Here is a 19,984-nt window from a genome sequence, read left to right as displayed (position 1 = left end):
ATGGCCGATCACACCACGTTCGCCTGTCTGAATCTAGTTATCTTCTTGACATATTGCAACCCTTTTCGACAAGTGTAAGCCGCACGCATGACTTCATATCAATGTTAAGGTCGACGGCATGCCGATGTCGATGCTGACGATGAGGTCTTGTACCCAAAAATAATGTTTCAGCCAAGCTTTCTCGAAGCCTGTCGATCCCTCAAACGCGTTAGAACTAGTTGTACGGAGGCCGCTCAGGACCCCATTATTCTGTCCATCCATTGATTATCCCATGTGTCTACTTCATGCACCACTAATACTGACAACGAAGAAGCAGCAGCAGCAATCTATCCCCCTCGAGACTAGACGGCAATGTGTTCCCGGAGCTTCAGCTGAATCAGTGATACCTCCTGCGGCCACTGCCGTGTCAGCACCACTGCTCCTGCTCCTGTTCCTGTGGACACGCACACACCATTTGCCCGTAGGCAACATATATGCTTCCGATACACACTGCAGAGGCTGCAAAGATGAATCGACATGGCTACGGCGGGGCCAATGGACATGCAGGACCCATGAGCCCAACTTTTGTTGAGGCGAGAGGGGGAAGAACATTTAGTATACGGCCGGACAAATATGAAAAGTAAGTCACTATGTCAGAGACAGCGAAATCGTTGTCCGCGGCAGCGAGGGTCTGCTTCGCAATCAGCGCCGGCGTACTGATTCTTCTCGCATAGATATCAGCCCCGATCAGCGCGAGGCACACTGCAGCGAAGACGAGGGCTATTTCTGCGACTAGGAGGTGCTATCACCGCAGTACTACTAGTGCTCATGTTCTTCTTCCCTTCAATACGACCGACGGCAATCGCCCCAGCATTATCGCTAGGCTTGTTCTCAGGAGTCAATGAAGCCATGCAGATAGAGACAGTGCGGTACTACGACCTATCGAACGTGGGCGGCACAGCACGAGGCTGGGAGAGAGAGGAGCGAATACTGCTCTGCGCACCACTCCGCGATGCAGCTCCGCATCTACCAATGTTCTTCAGCCATCTGCGAAACCTGACATACCCACACCACCTTATAGATCTGGCTTTCTTGGTTGGAGACAGCAAGGATAACACGATAGAGCTTTTGAGCGATCTGTTGGCAAAGCTGCAGGCACAGGAGGATACTAGGCAAGCGTTTGGAGAGATAAGCGTGATTGAGAAGGACTTTGGTCAGACGGTCAACCAGGATGTAGAGTCTCGACACGGTTTTGCTGCACAGGCTAGCAGAAGAAAGAGTATGGCTCAGGCTCGCAACTGGCTTCTGTCGGCAGCACTACGACCCACACATAGCTGGGTATATTGGCGAGATGTGGATGTCGAGACTGCGCCATTCACAATCCTTGAGGATCTGATGCGACACAACAAGGACATCATTGTGCCTAACGTCTGGCGGCCACTTCCAGACTGGCTTGGTGGCGAGCAGCCATACGATCTGAACAGCTGGCAGGAGTCCGAGACTGCTCTTGCTCTTGCCGATACTCTGGACGAGGATGCCGTCATTGTCGAAGGCTATGCAGAGTATGCCACCTGGCGACCTCACTTGGCCTACCTCCGTGACCCTTACGGCGACCCGGACATGGAGATGGAGATCGACGGCGTAGGCGGTGTGTCCATCCTCGCCAAAGCCAAGGTCTTCCGCTCAGGTGTGCACTTCCCAGCCTTCAGCTTCGAGAAGCACGCAGAGACAGAAGGTTTCGGCAAGATGGCCAAGCGCATGGGCTTCTCGGTCGTAGGTCTCCCACACTACACCATCTGGCATTTATACGAGCCAAGTGTGGACGACATCAGACACATGGAGGAGATGGAGCAAGAACGGAAGGCACGCGAAAAAGAAGAGAATGCTAAAAGAGAGCGAGAAGAGAAGATCAATGTGCAGTTTGACATGGAGGGTAAGGATCAATGGGAGAAGGATATGGCGGCTGTCAAAGATGCAAAGAAGTCTGCCGAGGATGCTAAGAAGGAGACGAAGAAGGAGGAGAAGTCCTCCGATGATGAGAAGAAAACTTCGGATGATGCGGAGAAGAAGTCCTCTGGCAACGATGAGAAGTCTTCCGTGGGCAGAAATGCTGTCAGTGGCGAGAAAGCAGGTGCGGATGAAGGCAGTCCTGATGGTGGCCGGGATGCGAATAAGGCGTAGGTAGGCCCACCATTCCAGTCTTTGATTTTGCTGCTTCTGCCATGTTGCTTCAGACACTGTATGCTGTTCATGTCACACCAGTTTCCGATCAGCAAGATTGACAACCGTATCTCACAGGCGCAAGAACCTTCGCTGACGAGCTCTACCGTGTCCGAAGCCACACTGACACTACGCCAAGGACAAGCAACAACGAAGCAGACCCTGACGATGCCATGATCACGAAAGAGCCCCCTCGCACCCCCGGGTTCAGCGAATCTTCGGGTCAGCAGGTGGAGAACGATGATGCGGCTCGAGGCCATGCTGGAGTGGCTTCCAAGGCCGCAGCCATGAGCGCTGAGCGTGATGAGCTCAAACTGGACGAGTTCGAGAGGGATATGAAGGCCCCTGGACCCGGGAAAGAAGAAGACGATGCTGGTTTGTGATGCCATGCGGATTGCTGCCAGGCGATTGTAGACGCTGTGAGCGACTGCGGGAATATAGAGGCTGGGCCAAAACATGTAGGATTATTTTGATCATGTGAGCGGGTATGCTGTCATATGAATGGCGAGGCGGCGTACAAGGCGTGTGCCAACGGGGAGCGATATGGGATAGACCAGTATATAGTCCATGGACCAGCCTACGATCATAACAGACCAAAAACGATTCCACAAGCATCTCTTCACAATCCATATCAACGTTCGATGCTATTTCCGTGAGGGAATGGGCATGAAGTCAAATTCTATGAGCCCCACATGTCGAACACTCTTGGACATTCGTGGTTTTGTACATCTGCATCCTTGCACTGAACCATTCCACCATTGTCGACTAATCCGGCACCCAGATATGTCTGCAAACGGGTGAGTCACCAGATAGCTGCTCTGTGTCGGGATCGAAAGCTGACATACTGCAAGGCCAAAGCCACCACCCATTCGGGCGTGCCTGTTTGATATGGATGGACTGCTTATAGATTCCGAGGACATGTATACGATATGTACGAATGCCGTATTGCAAGAGTACGTATGTTGATTGTTTCATCGCGCAGGTTGCTCATCATCCGCAACTCGATTTTGACAGAGTGCGTGCCTGCCAAATTTCTTCTTGACCTTTTTCAAAGAATGCTACGATTCGGGCAGTTCTATTCCCATCTTGCCTTCGCATGACAACTCACCAGCCTGTACGATTCATGGAGAGCATCTCAAGACGATTGGATGACCAGATCAATCCAGAAATGGTGATGACAAACGACTGTAGTGCATGACAGGCTATTGGTTTGAGTGGGGTGCTTCATCAGCCTTGAGCCCGCAGACTAACGATATCTGTCCCGTAGATACGGCCGCCCGCTCCTCCCATGGTCCATCAAAGCGCAACTTCAAGGCCGTCCGGGACCCGAAGCAGGCAAAATCTTCCAGGAATGGGCTCAACTTCCCATCTCACGTGAAGTGTTCCAAAGCAAGGTCTCTGCTCTCCAAGCGCAACACTTCCCAAACTGTAAACCACTTCCTGGCGTCGAAACCCTCCTACAAACACTCGCCAAACGGACAGAGCCCCCAGTGGCAATAGCACTAGCGACGAGCAGCCATGCCGGGAACTTCAAGATCAAGACCGAACACCAGAAGGAAGTCTTTACTGTATTTGAAGAGGAACATAGAGTCCTTGGCGATGACAAGAGGATACCGCCTGGACGCGGCAAGCCCGCCCCGGACATCTATCTTCTTGCTCTGGAGACCATCAATGCTCGTCTACGCCGTGAGGGAAAGCAGGAGGTTACTCCCGCAGAAGCTTTGGTCTTTGAGGACAGTGTGCCGGGGGTTGAGGCTGGAAGGAGAGCAGGTATGCAAGTCGTCTGGTGTCCGCATCCTGAGCTCCTGAATGAGATGAGTGGCAAGGAGGACAAGATCTTGGCTGGACTTATGAGCGAACATAAGGAAGCTGAGGAGAAAAACGCTGAGCTGGGCGTAGTGAAGCATGACGGTTCGGGACAAAGAAAGGGTGCGCCAGGGGCGATCGGTGATGGGTGGGCTCGTTTGTACCACTCACTTGAAAACTTCCCATATCAGGACTATGGTATCAAGGTGTGAGCAGCAGTCTTGCCTAGTTCATTGGACGATTAGATGGACTGATATGAATGAATAGATCGGCCGATAGTAGACTATAGACTGCCTAGGTCATCCGTGTGCGCTCAACCGTGAGACGCAAGCAATAGACAAGTGAAGCATCGCGGTATGACGAAAGTCGTCGGGAATGCTTCTGCAAACTCTCCATCCGTTTATGCATCCTAGTCGTGAGCCCTCGCGCTAAGACTAAGGTATGTTGTGGGAGAGACCTGGCACTTGCACCAACCTTTTCACGGGTGAAGAATCTAGCGGGCAGTGAAGTAAGTCAAGTCTCCGCGTCCTTTCTGCTGCTCCAGCCGTGCGAGTCGACACTATCCCACCAAAGAGCGATGCGGCTTGTGCAGGAAGCTCAATGTCCATGTATCGAGCGGTAAGTTTCCAGACATACCGTTTCTACTCGACCGGGTCATCCGTCAACCGAAGCAAAGATCCTTCACTAGCCCACCTCTGCCGGTACTGCTCCCTCGCACTCGCACCCTTTCTCTCCACGAACTGCAACCGCCTAACCTCCTCAGCAAGCTCGTCTTGCTTCTGCGATATACGCAACACTTCTACAGCCAGATTTTGCATTCGACCCCAGATCGCCCAGCCGGGCAACTGCCGCACGGTTCCGCTTCGCATTTGGTGGTACAGCCGTCCGCGTTGACCATGCATGTACGGGATCCAATGGCGGTGGGTATCGGCAATGTACAGAGTGGGGATCCTGAGGCTTGGATGGGTAATATCCGCCTCTTGGATCCGGCGCGCTCGACGTAGTTCTGGTACGAAGGCCGTCGGAATCTTTGGGAACGTGAGTTTCCATGTCAATGTTATGACGTGGTACTTGAGCTTGTCTTTGCCGTCGTATGGTGCAAAATTGCCATTGTTGATGTTGGTAGGTCCTTCCCAGGTGTAGGAGTCTTGACGATCGACCAGTACGAACTTCGTTGTCGTCGGCTTGCCATTAACGATGTGGGTTTCTTTCTCGTCGCTTTCGAACGTCTTGATACGCTGTATGATGGCGTTCAGTTGATCAATCTTGTAATCAAGTGTCTCTAGTTCCAGCTTGAAGGTGTGGGTACTGCGTAGATCTGGAGAATTGAGGATATGCTGAACCCAGCTTCCATGTAGATCTAGAGGCTGATCACTCTCCCACCAATACCAGTCCGTGTGGCGGAGAGTCACGTGCAGCATTCGAGGTTGGAAGTCGCCTTCCACTGGTGCGGTCTCAAGGAAGTATTTTCGCAGTCGGCCTGGATCGCAATTAAGGCTCCTGATAGCAAACATTTGCACGAATAGATGAAGGTGGCCGAAATTCCGTCTATTGAGAGCCGTCAAACCAGCAGTCCATGCAGTATCACGACGATCCGGAGCTTCACGATGATAGTAATATGAGTGCTCTGCCTGAAGCATAGGCATTGCATTGGCCTCGAGCCATGCCCGACGACAAGTCAGCAAAAGGGCGGTATGCGACTTCAATCGAGCGGTATGACCTGGTCGATAGTAGTACGTGTTTTCGTCGAACTTCTGGCTCTGGTCTTCGAATGGTGCAGTAGCATATTCCCAGATGATATCACGAAGCTCACGAGGCAGGACCGAGAAGAGTGGCGAGCTTGACTGCTCGTTGAATCTGCCGGCTGCTTCGTATTCGTCCACGACCAGATCGACTCGACGATTGGTGAGATTCTCGATTCGAGTGTTCTTGCTTTGTGGAGACATTGTTGCGAGTTGTGGTTTGCGAGATCTTGTGCGATTGAAGATGGTAAACTTGGTGATCAGGGAAGCTATACCGAACAGAAGCTGTACAACGAGTAGCTGAAAGTGGTAAACCAGATGTGCTACCATTTTTCCCAGATCAGAGGCTATAAGTGCGTTGTACACGATTGAGTCATGCTGCATTCAATCAGGCAACACTGTGCTAGTGCCTGGCTCGTCATTGCCGACGAGATATGAAGCACCACACTTCTGCGGGTTGCGATATACGTCCAGAATGCATAGTCGAACGGTGTAATACAGCAGGGTTATCGTGTTGTTGATTTGCCCAAGAATATGGTTATGGTCATGGTCATGGTCATGTTACGCCCCCACGAGCAATGGCCCACCCGCTCGTGTCCCCACTCCCGAGGTACATGCTCATACTACTGTATCGGTCTTCTGTGCATGATGTATTTATATTTATATATATATATTCCTGATCTACTACGCATCGCCACTGGTCAGTATCGGCAGATCTTTCGTTCATGACATCTCTCCCATCTAGAGCACCCAACAAAAAGGATGGAAGTGCGATAACACAAGATGCCCTACCCGAATTATGCGCCTCGATCCATCAGCGATTGGAGACCTTCCTCGCGCAGGAATCATCTTCAGATCGAGTGCGACATGTGCAGAAACAATCACGGGAATCACTGAAGGTACTAGAAGAAGCACTCCAGCGGTACAGGTAAGCCGAAAGAGGAAGGCACACTTCATCCGTACCCCAGCTAACCACTCAACATGACAGCCTCGATGAACTCTCCCTCTCCTACAACGGCGGCAAAGACTGCCTCGTCCTCTTGATCCTCTATCTCAGTGCCCTGCACATCCACACCACCAAACACCCAACAACAAAGCTGCCCAAAACACTCCCTTCAGTGTACATAATCTCGCCTCACCCGTTCCAGGAAGTCGACGACTTCGTGAACTCCTCCCTCCAAACCTACCACCTCGATCTAGCGCGCTACGCCAAGCCGATGAAAGAGGCGTTCACAGACTACCTCTCCGACCACCCCAGCATTAAAGCCATCTTCGTTGGGACCCGTCGTACCGACCCCCATGGCCACGATCTGAAACACTTTGATCCTACGGACAGAGGGTGGCCGGCATTCATGAGGATACATCCAGTGATAGATTGGCACTATGCAGAAGTGTGGACGTTCATAAGAGAGATGGGCGTGGAGTATTGCAGGTTATATGATCAAGGCTATACGAGTCTAGGCGGCACGACAGATACGCATCCGAATCCAGCGTTATCACTGAGGGATGACCCAGGTGGCGGCGAGGAAGGAAAGTTCAAGCCGGCTTATGAGCTTGTCGAGGACGAGGCAGAAAGGTTGGGACGGGATAGATGAGATGATTAAGATGTAAATGAATTGGACATTTGAAAGAGATCATTGGCATGAGCTGTATCCCACCTCTTCGTTCCGTCTGAAAGACGCATGATGTTACCGGGCCTCTCGCTCGCCACTGCAAACTTGCAGAAGCAATCCTTCGTTATGCCCAACCCGCTAATTGCGCACCTCAGGCTTCTTGGCCTGGTCTGGGGTATCACTATACTTCGTATCGTTCATAATCACATTCCCATCGCACCAAAGAACACCGCATCACTCCCAGCAGCCGCTGGCTTCTTCTCCTTCTTCCTCTTGACACTTGCACTCCTCGTCATCGTCGAATTACTGCCACCGGATGCGCCACGCGGCGTTGGCGTCTGAGCAGGCGTGACAAAGATCGAGGTTGGCGTAGGCGAGCCTCCAGACTCTTCAGATGATCTAGCCTCCTAGACAAGATTCTTCAGACGTCCGAACCCACGGCTCTTCTCGCTCTTCTCGGCAGCATCCTTGTCTTTCGATTTCAGCTTGATGTTTTGTGCACCACCTGTCGCAAAATCAGTAAAGTTCGTGGCAAATCTTATATTGATATCATCGCACTCACCTCTGCCATAGACACGGACGTCGCTGTTCGGCTTGATCTTCTCCCTCTTCTTCTGCCCACCCCCTCCACTTGCATCGCTGAAGGCGCTCTGGGCACTGCTGCCTTCGTCATGCTTCAACGGTGCGGTTTGATTAAATGTCGTGGCCGGAACACCCGAGCTCCTTGACGCCAGACTGTCTTGACGACTCACGGGTGGCTTCCATGTCAACCCAGCAGAATTGTGTAGGGTGGCCTCGCTCCGTGGTGGCGAGATAGGCATGACTGTGAGCTGTGAATTGAATCGTCGGTTCGTTGGCTCACTCGTACTCGTCATGTAAGCGTTCTCCGAAATCGGCTGCAAGTCACTATTGATATCGAAGCCATGGTCTGCAAGGGTCATGCCGGCGCCGCTCATCGATATGTCGCGAGAGGAATGACTGTGGCTCTCGTTGTCGGTGTCTTGGAGAAAGTATGTGCCATTGCGACCAGTGCGTCCCTGCATGACATCGAGCTGGGATTTGATCGTCTCGTGTTCCAGCTCTAGGTCCGAGTAACGTTCCATTAGTGCGGTGTGCTTCCTGCGAAGCTGGTTAAGTTTCGATTGTGTCTCGGCAACGGCTTGCTGGATGAGGACCTGCGTATCTGGACCAGGCGTAGGGTATGGCATTCGTCGTGGTATTCCGTTCTGGGAGTCAATGCATGCTTGCAGCTCAGCCACCTTCTCTGCATGAGCTTGTTTTGCGCGCTCAAGTTCGTGCTGGTGCCTCTTCACACGCATTTGGAGGGTGTCCTTCTCACTCAGCACAATGTCGAGCTCATGCTTTGCTCGATCCATCTCGAATTCGCGGTACTCGTACTCGCGCACCTTGTCTTCGGCACTGTCGAGCTTCTGCTGCACGTCCTCCATATCCTGCAGGTCACGTTTCGCTATCGCGAGCCTGTCTTTCGAGTTTGCTTCGCGAGCTTCAGTCGCCACGAGGAGCTCACGGTACTGGTCGTTCTCGTGGCGCAGCCGCCTTAGCTCTTGTGCGTCAGCCTTCCAGGTCTCTTGATCTTTTTTCATTTGTGTAAAGCGGTCAGCATAGCTTGCTTCGAGCGAGTTGCTATGCTTGCGAGTCAGGGCTGAGTCTTTGATCGTTGCTTCACGCTCACTGCGGATATGGTCATTCTGCTTATGCAAAGCACGGTTGGCGTTCAGTAGATTGAGCTGTTGTGCATCGGTAGCGGCATCTTTTACATTCTTGCGCATCAGCTGTCCGATATGTGCTGAGTATTGAGCCTTGTGCCATCGTTCGAAGTTGAGCTCATTACGGAGGAGAGTGTTCTCGCGCTCAACGTAAGCAATATTGGATTGCGGTGGACGCATGTCTGTTTTTGGACTGCGCGCCGGTCGTGGGAAGTCGTCCAAGCTGGGCGTTGCACGACTAGTGCCCTTACTGCGAGGACGAAATGCTGGGATGGACAGATCGTCATCTGACTGTACACTATGAGGCCCGAGTACTGGCGAATCACCGTCGAGCGTCTGCCCGCTCGTAGACTGCGTATCTCGCCAGCTGTTACCAGTCTTGAAGCTGGCATGGCTTGTGCTGGGGGACAGTTGTGGACTCTTGAGAGTCGAGATCGCAGGCAGTCGCGGAACATCCGGTAGCTTCGATGATGGAGGTGGGCCTGGGCTTACGGGAGCTACGTTGGCCACGCAGAGCGCATGCACCTCTGCAACGACGTCTGCAGATTCCATCTTTGCCCACTTTGGATCGTTGGCTTCCTCCTCGACGGTCATGTTGTAGAAGTTCGGATGGAGAAGGTGAAGTTGTCGGAACTGCTCTGTCCTACTCCGAATGACGGTTTGATCCAGATCAAAGTCATCGGCGCCTGGGAATTGCCTGTCCTTAAGGAATCGGCGCGGCTTGCGAATGTACGAGGTCAGATGCAGTGGGTACAGGCCGTAGAGATATGTGAAGAAGGTGAGCAGTTCTGGTGCTTCACTCTCGGTCGTGGCGTCGGCGGGTCGTAGCTTCTCCCAATCCGCATCTATACCAACATCGCCAGGGTCGCCACCGCTGGTCGAGATTCTGTCATCTGTGACGGACAACTTCTGAGCCTCCGTGCTCAATGGACTGAACTTCTCCCAGCATAACAGTCGACTGTAGACAAGAAAGAGTCGTGGTAATTGTGAGCTGAGCGATGCGGCTATGTGTGGCAAGAGCATTGTCAGCGAGGTCAAAGCCACCGACAGAACCGTGGTAGACGTGTCGCTCATCAGACATTTCAGGAGTGTCTCGACCAATGGCGTGGTGGATGCCAGATACAGATGTGGCGTCTGCTGGCGCAGAAAGACGCCAAGTAATGTCAAGCCTTGCATGCGGGTGTCAATTCCGACGATCAGTCTGTCCAAGCAGTAGAAGAGGTCCTTGGGTTGCTTCTTGCCGAACGCGACTAGGATACCTTCGATCTGCTGTGCAACTTGAGCGTTCTCGCCAGCCACGAAAGTGCTCTCACCCACCAACGATCGAGTGCGCGTCGCATATACGCTGAACAATTCTCCCAGCAGTCGATTGGCCACTCTGCTGTGTACGCCCTCGGCAGCGCCTTCCTGAGGCAAGAGCGACTGCACGACAAACTCTGTGCCATCGTCCAGAACAGCCTTTCGATACCCAGTCGATGTGACGACACCACGGACAACCTGATTCCACCAGAACAGAGTATCCTCATCGCGCGTGATCAATGGCTGAAGCTCCTTCAGCACTCCAATGAATGCTCCAGTCTTGGCTGGAGTCTCGCCTACATAGCGCTCCCAAAAGTTCCAGAGGTCCGTACTGACTCGAGCAGACTCCTCCTCACTGATCGTGCCATCGTGCTCGTCCACGAAATTCTGCAGCATCCGGCGCGATTCGGTGGGCAGCGATATTGGAATTTTGGCGGCTGAGAATTGTGCCTGGAGCGCTTTGATGACGTCCTTCATGGTCCTACGCGAGTCAGCATATGCGTGCGGTCTTGGCATGTTGTTTAGGCAGCGTAAAGGTCGTGATGCTCGATGTGCTGTAGTCGGTGGGAGTAACGTACCGTGAAGCCATTGTGACTTGTTGGAGCTGCAAGCTCACGCAGCTCTGCCGACCGCCAAGTCTAGTGGTAGTTCAAGTAAGAGAGGCGTAAGATTAATGTGCCGTGAAGCACACTAGCGCTGACTGATATGACCTCTGGCTATCTGCAACTCATGGGAGCCATGTCTATGGCAGATTTGTGGTGGATGCCAGGTCCAACAGTGGTGGTAGTGTGGGGGGTGTGGAAAGGAAGTATGACAAAGGTGCTACGAGGACCTACGATGGAAGTACGTCTGCAGCGTGAAGTGAGGTCAATAGAGCTTGTGTGCGTGCGTGCGGATAGGTAGTAGGTAGATGCAAGCATTCATCTTAGTGCCGAATCACCTGGTCCAGCCCCACTCCCGCCTCGCACAGTGCTGACGTGCCAGAGCGAGACAGTCGAGAGTCAACAGAGACCGCGCATTTGCACACAAATAGCAATGTTTCTTATCAGTGTGCGACAGATGGGGCTGCGCAGACAAACAAAAGAGGCCGCTCTAACGTGTGCGGATGGCGGCAGGGCTTATGCACGAGGCGCTCGAGCCACTCCTTTCCTCTCCAACGCCTGCGCTGACAAGGTTTAGCGCGGCAGCAAGATGCCGGCCCGCCTGCATTCGCTCTCCACGCGAGCTGGACTTTGGACCTACCGTATCCTGGCCCCGACCCGATCACAATCACCCACTGTGCTGATATCCTAGCTAATTCTCTCGTGTCATCGCCGGAAAACCCACTTTCCACGGCCAAATCCCCCTGCTTGCACGCGAGATGAGCAGGATCCTAACGTGGTTGGAGATGATCTCGCTTCCTCCAGGTACTCGGTTGGTGGGAACGATAACAACGACCTGGGATGGGTGAGGCTTGAGCACGACATTCGGACCTTCATGTGCTCCAGACAATCATTTACGCGGCCTCGGCCATCTCGAAAGTCCTGCAGCTTTAGGGCTGCCTCGAAGTCCGACCTGCATGAAGCCACAAACGTTCGAACGCCGCGGGAAGTGCTTGATCGCAGCCAAAAGCACCTGGCGGCATCTGCTCAAAGCAGCAGGATTGGCTGGCACGACAGTTACGCACAAGAAGGCGAGATTGCCTCGAAGGAGCAGGATTCGCATTGCGTACTGTTGTGCTACCTGTCACAACCTGATCAAGGCTAGCCAGAAAATGAGTACTTGAAGACTATCCTCTCTGACGTCTACACATTCGATTGCATCCATCTCAATACCAAGTCCGAGCACGCCTGCAGCTTGATGTATGCACGTCGCGCTGCTTCCGGGACGACCTCAGGAACTATCAGATTGCATGTGCAGCTCTACGCATGGAATTGATGACCGGCTGTGACACTTCCGGAGGTCTCAGAAATCAGACACTAGGCGAACGGGATCGTGCTGCTTATGTGCGCCTCCGATATGCCTTGAAGGTGGGTCTACATATCAAGGACGCACCAATATAGGCGGCTGGAAGCCGTTGTTATCGCTCAATCGTCCACATCCTGACGCCTGTGCCAATTCGTATTCTGTATAACTCATGTTGTTTGATATATCAACCCATTCAGACCAGTCGCATTCCAACAACTTGCGAATCAGGATCGAACGGCAGTGTCAATTCGTCGCGCAGATGATCTAAGATTGCGGTCTAGTTACTGGCACTTCTAGCAACCAGGAACTCCACGCTCTGAACGCTAAGATCGAGACGCAGCTTTTCAAGCCACCCAGGCTGTCTGCGACATGATGGCTAAGCTGCGTCCAAGGCGAGCAATGCTCAACCTCATGCAGCCTGTACCTCAACTTTAAACACCACAGTCCACAGCCACCGCCTCTGCCTTGCCTTCTTCCTCCTGCAGCTTGTCCAGATGACAATTACACCCGAACCTACCACGGAACTCGAACGGAGCCAAGCCATCGACTGCCTCTATCGCTCTATGTGCCGCCCTCATCCTCGCATACCTACCAGACTTACCTCGACTGTGTGATACAATGTCATTGTGAATCATGACCGCAGCGACAACTTCCTTCCTATCACTAGTCTCGAGATACTCTATCTCCTTGGCCATGAGTCTGTACTGCGTGCAGCCATATGTCGTCTGCATCAAAGTGTGTAGATGTGTGCAAGGATGATTATTGGCAAAGGTGTCGTAGATGCTCATATCTTCAAAGTACCACTTGACGTTCCGCTCGAAGAAGTCAATCACGACCTGGTAGTTGAAGTCGCTATCGAGAAACATTGCGCCAACGAACGACTCCACGATGTCTGGTAGACACTTGGGAGGGTCTGAGACCGTGGTCCAGTAGTCCCGAGCTGTGCCAGCAACACGCTTGGCCTCCAGTAGTTCGTCGACATACGCACCGATCTGGTGTTGCATGATGGATGAGCTGAATCGAAGATGCTTGTGGAAACCGATGTTGACGGACACTGCGCCAAGGAACTTGTTCGAGACCATGGCAATTTTGTGCTCGGTCAGCCATTGCGGGTCCTTGTCTGGGAAGCGGTAGAAGAGATATGAGATGCTTGCCATGTCGAGGAGAGCATCGCCCAAGAATTCGAGACGCTCGTAGTTCGGCACTCTCTCGTACATGAGGGGCTGCGAAGGATGTATGAAGGCGGACCGAAGCAGACGAGGGTAGTTAAAATGGTAAGGATGTTCCTTCTCCACCTTCCCTGCAAGATCGCGCTGTGAAGCAGACACCTCGCCTGTCTGGTATGCAGGTTTCTTGTACGCGGCAGTGTAGTCATACCACGATGTCATAGTATGGTCGCTGCTTTTGACTAGCTTGGTGACTGCACGGACAGCATCGTGGAAGTGCTCGGGCTGCCATGGATGATCAGGCTTGTTGTGTGTGAGAAAAGCAGCACCGATCAACGCCTCACACACATCAGCTATAGTCTTCTCACCCAGTGCGTGTTTGGTGACAGAAGTCTCTTCTTGCTTCTTGACACCTTTACCTTCGAGCAAATTCAAGCCCTCAGGATACCAGAGACGTCTGGAGAATGCTATGCTCCGGACGTACTCGTACAATGTGAGATCAAGTGCGACGTTGTACAGATTTTGATTGCACAACATCAGCATACGCTTAACGTGGAATTCCAGCTCCTTATCGTTGGGATTCTGAGTAAAAACTGATATCGTGGTAGCAGTCTTGAGGAAAGTGTCGCCAATGAATTCCAGACGTTCGTAATTTTCTCCCATACCTCGCTGGAAATTGACACGTTCTTGGTTCTCGTGCTCACCGCTGTTCTCGCAATCTTTGGTCATAGAAGCCAATGCCATCTCAGGTGAACAGTCGATTCCTACTATATTGCATGCATCTATAGCAATGAGGTGGGCTTCGAGTCGATGAATGATTGCTGGCCAGACGAAGGACGAGGTAGCAACAGCGGGAGTGATCGCGGATATGCGAAGAGGCTCAGGACACAGGAAAACCTTCGTGCGCAGACCAAGCTCCTTCTCATCCTTCTTGTCAGGCGTGGCTAGCATATTGCGCCTGAAAAGTATCTTCTCGGCTTCGAAGACAGGCTGCTCAAGGTTCCATGTACCCTCTCTCTTCGCACGTGCGACCTTGAACAAGCTGTTGCTGTATTCAAGAATGTTGGCAGTCATCCACGGCTTCGGAGCTTTTGCAGTACCTTCTGGCAGCTGGTCCAGCGGCTTCGACTCAGGGTGTAGCATCTTCGAGTAAGATTTGCGGCCACCAGCCCAAGTGTCGACTATGAACTTGTCAATCAAGAGCCGAGGGTCCATTGCAGGGCACCATTTGTATTCTTCGTGACGATGAGCCTCGTGGATAAGCTCCAGTCAAGCGTGGTAAGGGCACTGGCGCTGTCATCAAATGATGTGGCGTCTTCTGAGCATGCGTTTGCGGGAGCAAGCCAGTATGAAAGCTGCTCCGGTTGATACTCGTATACCTTGGAGAAGACGTCCTTGAAGATGCGAAATGTATATATACTCAGCTTGTGCATTTGATCATCATCTATACACATCGGCTGCTTGAAGGTCTTGGACTGTACCCTGGACGATCGACCGTCGTTCAAGTATACCGAGAACGTTGGGAAGCGCGGCATTGCCGTGCGTGTCAAGAAAGCCAGTGGTTGATGCGGGTGCTCCAGGCCGTCAGGAAAGTCGATGATTGTCAGGTATAATTCCTTCGGCACTGTCCCACTACCTTCGGCCCACACGTCAGGCTTGGTACGCATGATATACTGATCAGTCTTCTTCATGTTCACAGCCAAAAGAGCATTGCGCATGGCTGGGAGTTTCTTCTGATACACTGGCATAAGGTGCTCATTCATATACTTCTTCATACGAAGTTGCAAGCAAGCCTCGAAAGCGGCCGACCTCTTGGCCTGGCCTTTCTTGGGGCAGATCTTGCCAATTGCTGATTTGATGGGAGCATTGCCTGGCAACATGACCTCCGCAATGAACTTCTGACCTTGATTGCCGACAATGTAAGTTGGATGCACAGTCTCGTTGGTCTCTGTTGGTATGGCGGAGACGAAGTTGGCCAAGTAGAAGAGTGCATTGCCATAAGTGAGCTTTGCACCACTGTCTGGATCAACGTAAATCCTGTTGCTCTTCTCCTTCGCCATCATTTCATCAAGTCGCTCTTCGTTGCCCTCGAGGCGTCGATCCTCAGGCAACGCCTGACAGAAAGTCCTCATGACTCGTTCCTGGTACCGTACCTGGTTCAGGGTTTCGCTGTGTATTGCATTACCCGATTCGACCATGTGAATGAACTTCGAGTTCTGCTGCCGTGCGCGGCCGCGCGACTGGACGTACTGAATCATGGTCCTGTACATGTCAAAGCGAATGACAAGATTGCAGTCCGGCACATCGAGACCTTCCTCGGCCACTGAAGTGGCAAAGAGGCAATTGATCTCACCTTTGCGGAACTTGGCGAGCGTGACAACCTGTGTGCGCAACGTGAAATTGTCCTCGTCGACATTGGAGCCTTTCGCACCCACGAGAAAGCTCGAGCGCATGTGCGTCTTCCCGATCTGCTTCATTACGGCGGTGAGGAGTCGTGCAGTATGCCGGGTCTCAACAAACACGATGCATCGTCGAGAAGAAGGCGTCTCGAACTCAAAGTCGAGGAAGCGCTTGAGCTCCATGACCTTCGAGCTGAGGTCGCCTCCTTTGATGGCGGTGTACTTAGACTGTTCCTTCTCGGCGAAATCTACGATGGATTTGATGACTGCCTGTCGCTGATCGAGCTGCTCAATGCCGTTGACTGGGCGGCTGGACGTCTCACTTCGATCCAGGACGCTCGGAGCCAAAGCAGAAGTCACATCAGTCCTTGTTTCAGGCGTACTCAGTGGGCTAGGTAACCCGGGCTCTGCAGCAGTGCCCGTTCGCCAGTAGTATTTGCGCTCTGTCTCTATCTCGTATCGTTTGAGCTTGCGCTCAGACAAAGCATTGATGAGGTATAGATCCGAGCAGTACCGTCCAAGATGCCTAGAGATCTCGACGGCTTGCTCGTAAACTCTCTCGAAAAGGACAGGTGTGCCAAACCGTGCCTTGATGCTCCTCAGCAGTGGCGTCTCGACTCCTTCGCGTGGGAGACATAGGTATGTTAGGACCTTCTCAATCGGCTTCTTGATCGCGTCTGTCAAACTCATATCCGTGGTCGTCGCAATGCGGCAATCAAGCAGAGTTTCGAGTTCGTTGGCCGCTTGCTCCACATCAGTCTTTGCATCGATTGGGCTCGCGGTCATGCCAAAGATACGAGGTCTACTCGACTTCTTCGGATGCGACAAGTAGAAGTCCTTGATGATGCGAGCGTATGCATGATGCTTCTTGGCGTGATGTGCTTCGTCGAAGACAAGTAAATTGATCTGCTCGATGGTGAGGTAACTATGGGCTAGGCACTGATGTAGCACATCTGCAGTGGCGACGATGACCTTGTGGTCGGCGAAAAGTGCTTGCCATTTCGACTTGTTCCAGTTGTCAGCGCCATCTGCGCCGCACACTTTGGCAATTTTGTGGTCGATGTTCTTTTCCAAGACGGCAAATTGCTGGTACACCAGAGTGACACTCGCCACAAGGAAGAAGCTGATCTTGGGCGCATCGCCCCTGGCTCGACCTTCAAGCTCCTGGTCGATCACCCATTGCAGGAGCAGAACAGCTATCAGAGTCTTGCCAGATCCAGTGTCGAGAACGGCGATAGTATTCTCCTTCTGCGCACGTTGGAAGAGCTCCCATTGATATTGGCGCGGATTCTTGATGATCTTGACGCCTTGCTTGTCCATGAGACTTTGCACAGACAGCTCCTCGTCGGCTGCATCGTCAAGTTTCTGTTTTTTGGTCTTTGGTCGCAGCGCTTCTTGCGCGTCTTCGCTGATCAGCCATCCTTCGAATCGAGCTTTCTGAGCACGTCTACGCTCGTTCAGCGTACTAGGTGCATGAGGGATCTCGTCATCACTGAAGTCATCCAGATCACGACGATCATTCTCTTCAATGTCAGGTCCAGGCGTCTGTTCCGCCACCCTCTCAGGGGATGGCATGACTGAGTCTACGGCGTCTTCAGTCATTGTGCAGCGAAGAGCATGATGCTGTAGGTAAGTGCAATTGTGAAGTATTAGGAGATTTGCTAGACCTACAAACAAAGCAGTGGCGCGCAGTAGCGTGATGCAAGAGTGTTGAGCCTCACGTCGCTGCCCTGCTTGCCTACCGATGCGCCGTGTGTTGGGTGTGTGAGAACGGCGACTTACCGTCGAGCTTCAGTACAGCTGCATATACGAGTGCGGTGAGACTGATATGTCTTGGAGTTGAGGATGAAGGTTCAAGAGGGTGCAAGAAGGTGGAAGAAGAATGAGGATGGATGCATTTGGAAGGAACGCCCCTCACTTCAAGCGCACGCGCCACCATGGCCGGCCACGCGACGCTAGTATAAAGTCGTGCATCTTCAGTGGTGAGTTGGAAACCCTCACCTCCTGCTTATACACCCGGACGAAATGGCAGAGGAACAGCGCAGCCTGAGATCAGTCTACGAGGACGCCGAGCAGAAGCGAAGCAGCCTGGACGGTTATTCAAGCAGCAACTCCTCCGCCTTCCAAGAGAACCTGATAGTCGCTCTGCAACTGTTCGAAGAGTGTGTCAGCATCGCCGACCGGATATCTCTGTTCAGCCCAAACGAGACTCTTGAGGATATTGCGACCGCGGACCTGCCGTATCTCCTGTTAAACTACCGCATTGCTGAACTGGTCCTCCGGGTGAATGGTTACGAGAACAGGAAAGCGAACATACTGCAGGCCCAGAAGAGATATGAGCGCTTTCTGAAGCAGTTGGACAACTACGATCTCTTGATTAAAGACGATGCAGCGTTGTTTGAGCAGTATCACGAAGCACCGAACACTTTCTCCACCGCATCCACCACAGATGCAGCAGCAAGACGAGATGCGAAGATCAGACGGTTCAAGGACGAGAAGGCACTGAAGCAAAAGCTCGAACACCTACGCAGCAACCCGACAGTATTGCACAATGATGAGGCAGCAGCGAGAGAGCTCTGCCTGACGGAGCTTGCTTTTTGCACACATCAGACCTTCGCACAGCTCGAAGGTATCGGGCAGGAACTGCACATACTCTCACTTGCGCCGCCATCACCACCGCCAGAGTCTTCTAGCACGGTTGACGGACGAGAACGCAATGGGAGGCACGCTAACGGCTACAACGAGCGGTTAGATGCACCTCCACTGTCTGCAGGCATGCGTGGGCCAATCTTAGACAGCAAAGGAAAGCCACTTCGTCCATTCACGTTGACGAGCAAGCGTCAGGAGTTTGCCAATGGAGTCTTCAGGCCTGATCATAGCTTGCCGACCATGAGCATCGACGAGTACCTTGAGGAGGAGCGAAAGCGAGGTGGTATGATTGATGGTGGCGGGCCGCAGAGTGAGGTCAAGCCTGTGGTGGACGAGGATGATATGGAAGCCGCTGATCGTGAGACGATGAAGGCGAGGGAGTGGGATGAATATGTCGAGGCGAACCCGAAGGGCAGCGGCAACACGCTGAATAGAGGATGATTGCCTCGACTACTGGTGCCCATGGCTAGACGAATTGACATTGCGGTCCAAGAACGCGTGAACGTATGTGAATGTGAACAAGAATCACATGCTGTGATTCAGCTGCGCGTCTCTCTCTAAGAGCTGGCATTTGTTTGTCACACTGAGCAAGCAGGCAACCACGATATCCACAAATACCAATCAAACTCCTCGCAGGAAGTCAACATGGCAGAAGCTAGCACTGCCGACCAGCCGAACCGCCATGAAGTCTTCACAATCATGCATCACATCGAGAGCGCGTCCACACCCCCTCTTCGACAGGCAGATACGCACAATGTCAGCAGAATGGTCTACATCTACGACACCGTTGAGCGGGCGACTCAGCACGCACGTCGCTACGCTCAAGAACGATGCTATACCCTTGGTCTGACAAAATCTGCGGCGGAGGACGGACATTGGCATGATCACTCTGATGCGCTGCTGGGCTGGGGGTGGAGAATCTTGGTGATGGCGCCGGGAAAGACGGTGGATGGACTGTACCATCCTGGTGAGATGAAGCAGAAGGAATTGATGTGGGTTGAGAGGCAGTGGATTTGTGTTGGTGTGTGAAATCAGGCTTGTCAGGTTAGTCGATCAGCCTATGTCGCCAAAGTCCTATTGCTTTCGTAAGCCAGCTGTGCGTGCTCGAACAAGCACGACCCATGTCAAGCACTCGGTCCCATGTAGCGATTAGAATAATAATCAGGCTGCCAAGCGTGAGTTCGCTTGACTTAGATTTGCTACCGCAACCGAGTAGTCCACCTCACACTACTGCTCACCTTAGCACCCCGCAGAGCATTCTTCGTGAGCCCACAGGAACCCCGAAATCTGGTGGCCGGTGGGCCCACGACGAATGCTCTGCGGGGTGTTAGATTAAACAACCCAGAGAAGACGTAGCATAACCTCTCACTGATAGTAATGTAATTTGGAAATCGTATACCGCGCCACACTCGATATTGCTGTGGCGTCCAGCTTCAC

The 19,984-nt window shown here is 52.6% G+C and overlaps 8 protein-coding genes across 8 annotated transcripts; 5 read left to right on the top strand and 3 right to left on the bottom strand.

Moving 5' to 3' along the window:
- Positions 1–807: 807 nt before the first annotated feature.
- On the top strand, positions 808–2,582 carry ANP1 (Mannan polymerase II complex anp1 subunit; the record flags this gene model as incomplete). Its single annotated transcript, XM_064834379.1, has 2 exons — positions 808–2,156; positions 2,285–2,582. The coding sequence occupies 2 exons, from the start codon at positions 808–810 to the stop codon at positions 2,580–2,582; spliced, it is 1,647 nt and encodes a 548-aa protein (XP_064698243.1).
- A 400-nt stretch (positions 2,583–2,982) lies between these two features.
- LTS14_001669 (uncharacterized protein) lies at positions 2,983–4,217 on the top strand (the record flags this gene model as incomplete). The annotated part of the gene is made up of 3 exons (XM_064834378.1): positions 2,983–2,996; positions 3,051–3,152; positions 3,467–4,217. 3 exons carry the CDS (start codon positions 2,983–2,985, stop codon positions 4,215–4,217), a joined length of 867 nt encoding a protein of 288 aa, XP_064698242.1.
- A 429-nt stretch (positions 4,218–4,646) lies between these two features.
- LTS14_001668 (uncharacterized protein) lies at positions 4,647–5,951 on the bottom strand (the record flags this gene model as incomplete). The annotated part of the gene is made up of 1 exon (XM_064834377.1): positions 4,647–5,951. The coding sequence occupies one exon, from the start codon at positions 5,949–5,951 to the stop codon at positions 4,647–4,649; it is 1,305 nt and encodes a 434-aa protein (XP_064698241.1).
- A 521-nt stretch (positions 5,952–6,472) lies between these two features.
- On the top strand, positions 6,473–7,342 carry FAD1 (3'-phosphoadenosine 5'-phosphosulfate sulfotransferase; the record flags this gene model as incomplete). Its single annotated transcript, XM_064834376.1, has 2 exons — positions 6,473–6,675; positions 6,736–7,342. The coding sequence occupies 2 exons, from the start codon at positions 6,473–6,475 to the stop codon at positions 7,340–7,342; spliced, it is 810 nt and encodes a 269-aa protein (XP_064698240.1).
- Positions 7,343–7,767: 425 nt separating this feature from the next.
- LTS14_001666 (uncharacterized protein) lies at positions 7,768–10,975 on the bottom strand (the record flags this gene model as incomplete). Its single annotated transcript, XM_064834375.1, has 3 exons — positions 7,768–7,865; positions 7,923–10,867; positions 10,965–10,975. 3 exons carry the CDS (start codon positions 10,973–10,975, stop codon positions 7,768–7,770), a joined length of 3,054 nt encoding a protein of 1,017 aa, XP_064698239.1.
- A 1,789-nt stretch (positions 10,976–12,764) lies between these two features.
- dcl1 (Dicer-like protein 1) lies at positions 12,765–17,500 on the bottom strand (the record flags this gene model as incomplete). The annotated part of the gene is made up of 2 exons (XM_064834374.1): positions 12,765–14,680; positions 14,725–17,500. 2 exons carry the CDS (start codon positions 17,498–17,500, stop codon positions 12,765–12,767), a joined length of 4,692 nt encoding a protein of 1,563 aa, XP_064698238.1.
- Positions 17,501–17,923: 423 nt separating this feature from the next.
- Positions 17,924–18,988, top strand: TAP42 (Type 2A phosphatase-associated protein 42; the record flags this gene model as incomplete). The annotated part of the gene is made up of 1 exon (XM_064834373.1): positions 17,924–18,988. One exon carries the CDS (start codon positions 17,924–17,926, stop codon positions 18,986–18,988), a length of 1,065 nt encoding a protein of 354 aa, XP_064698237.1.
- Positions 18,989–19,192: 204 nt separating this feature from the next.
- On the top strand, positions 19,193–19,576 carry LTS14_001663 (uncharacterized protein; the record flags this gene model as incomplete). The annotated part of the gene is made up of 1 exon (XM_064834372.1): positions 19,193–19,576. The coding sequence occupies one exon, from the start codon at positions 19,193–19,195 to the stop codon at positions 19,574–19,576; it is 384 nt and encodes a 127-aa protein (XP_064698236.1).
- Between the last annotated feature and the right edge of the window lie 408 nt (positions 19,577–19,984).

Source organism: Recurvomyces mirabilis, assembly GCF_035927965.1.
Source record: "Recurvomyces mirabilis strain CCFEE 5264 chromosome Unknown scaffold_3, whole genome shotgun sequence".
NCBI lineage: Eukaryota > Fungi > Ascomycota > Dothideomycetes > Mycosphaerellales > Teratosphaeriaceae > Recurvomyces > Recurvomyces mirabilis.
The sequence above is the reverse complement of the archived record's forward strand: the minus strand, read 5'-3'. Positions and strand labels throughout refer to the sequence as shown.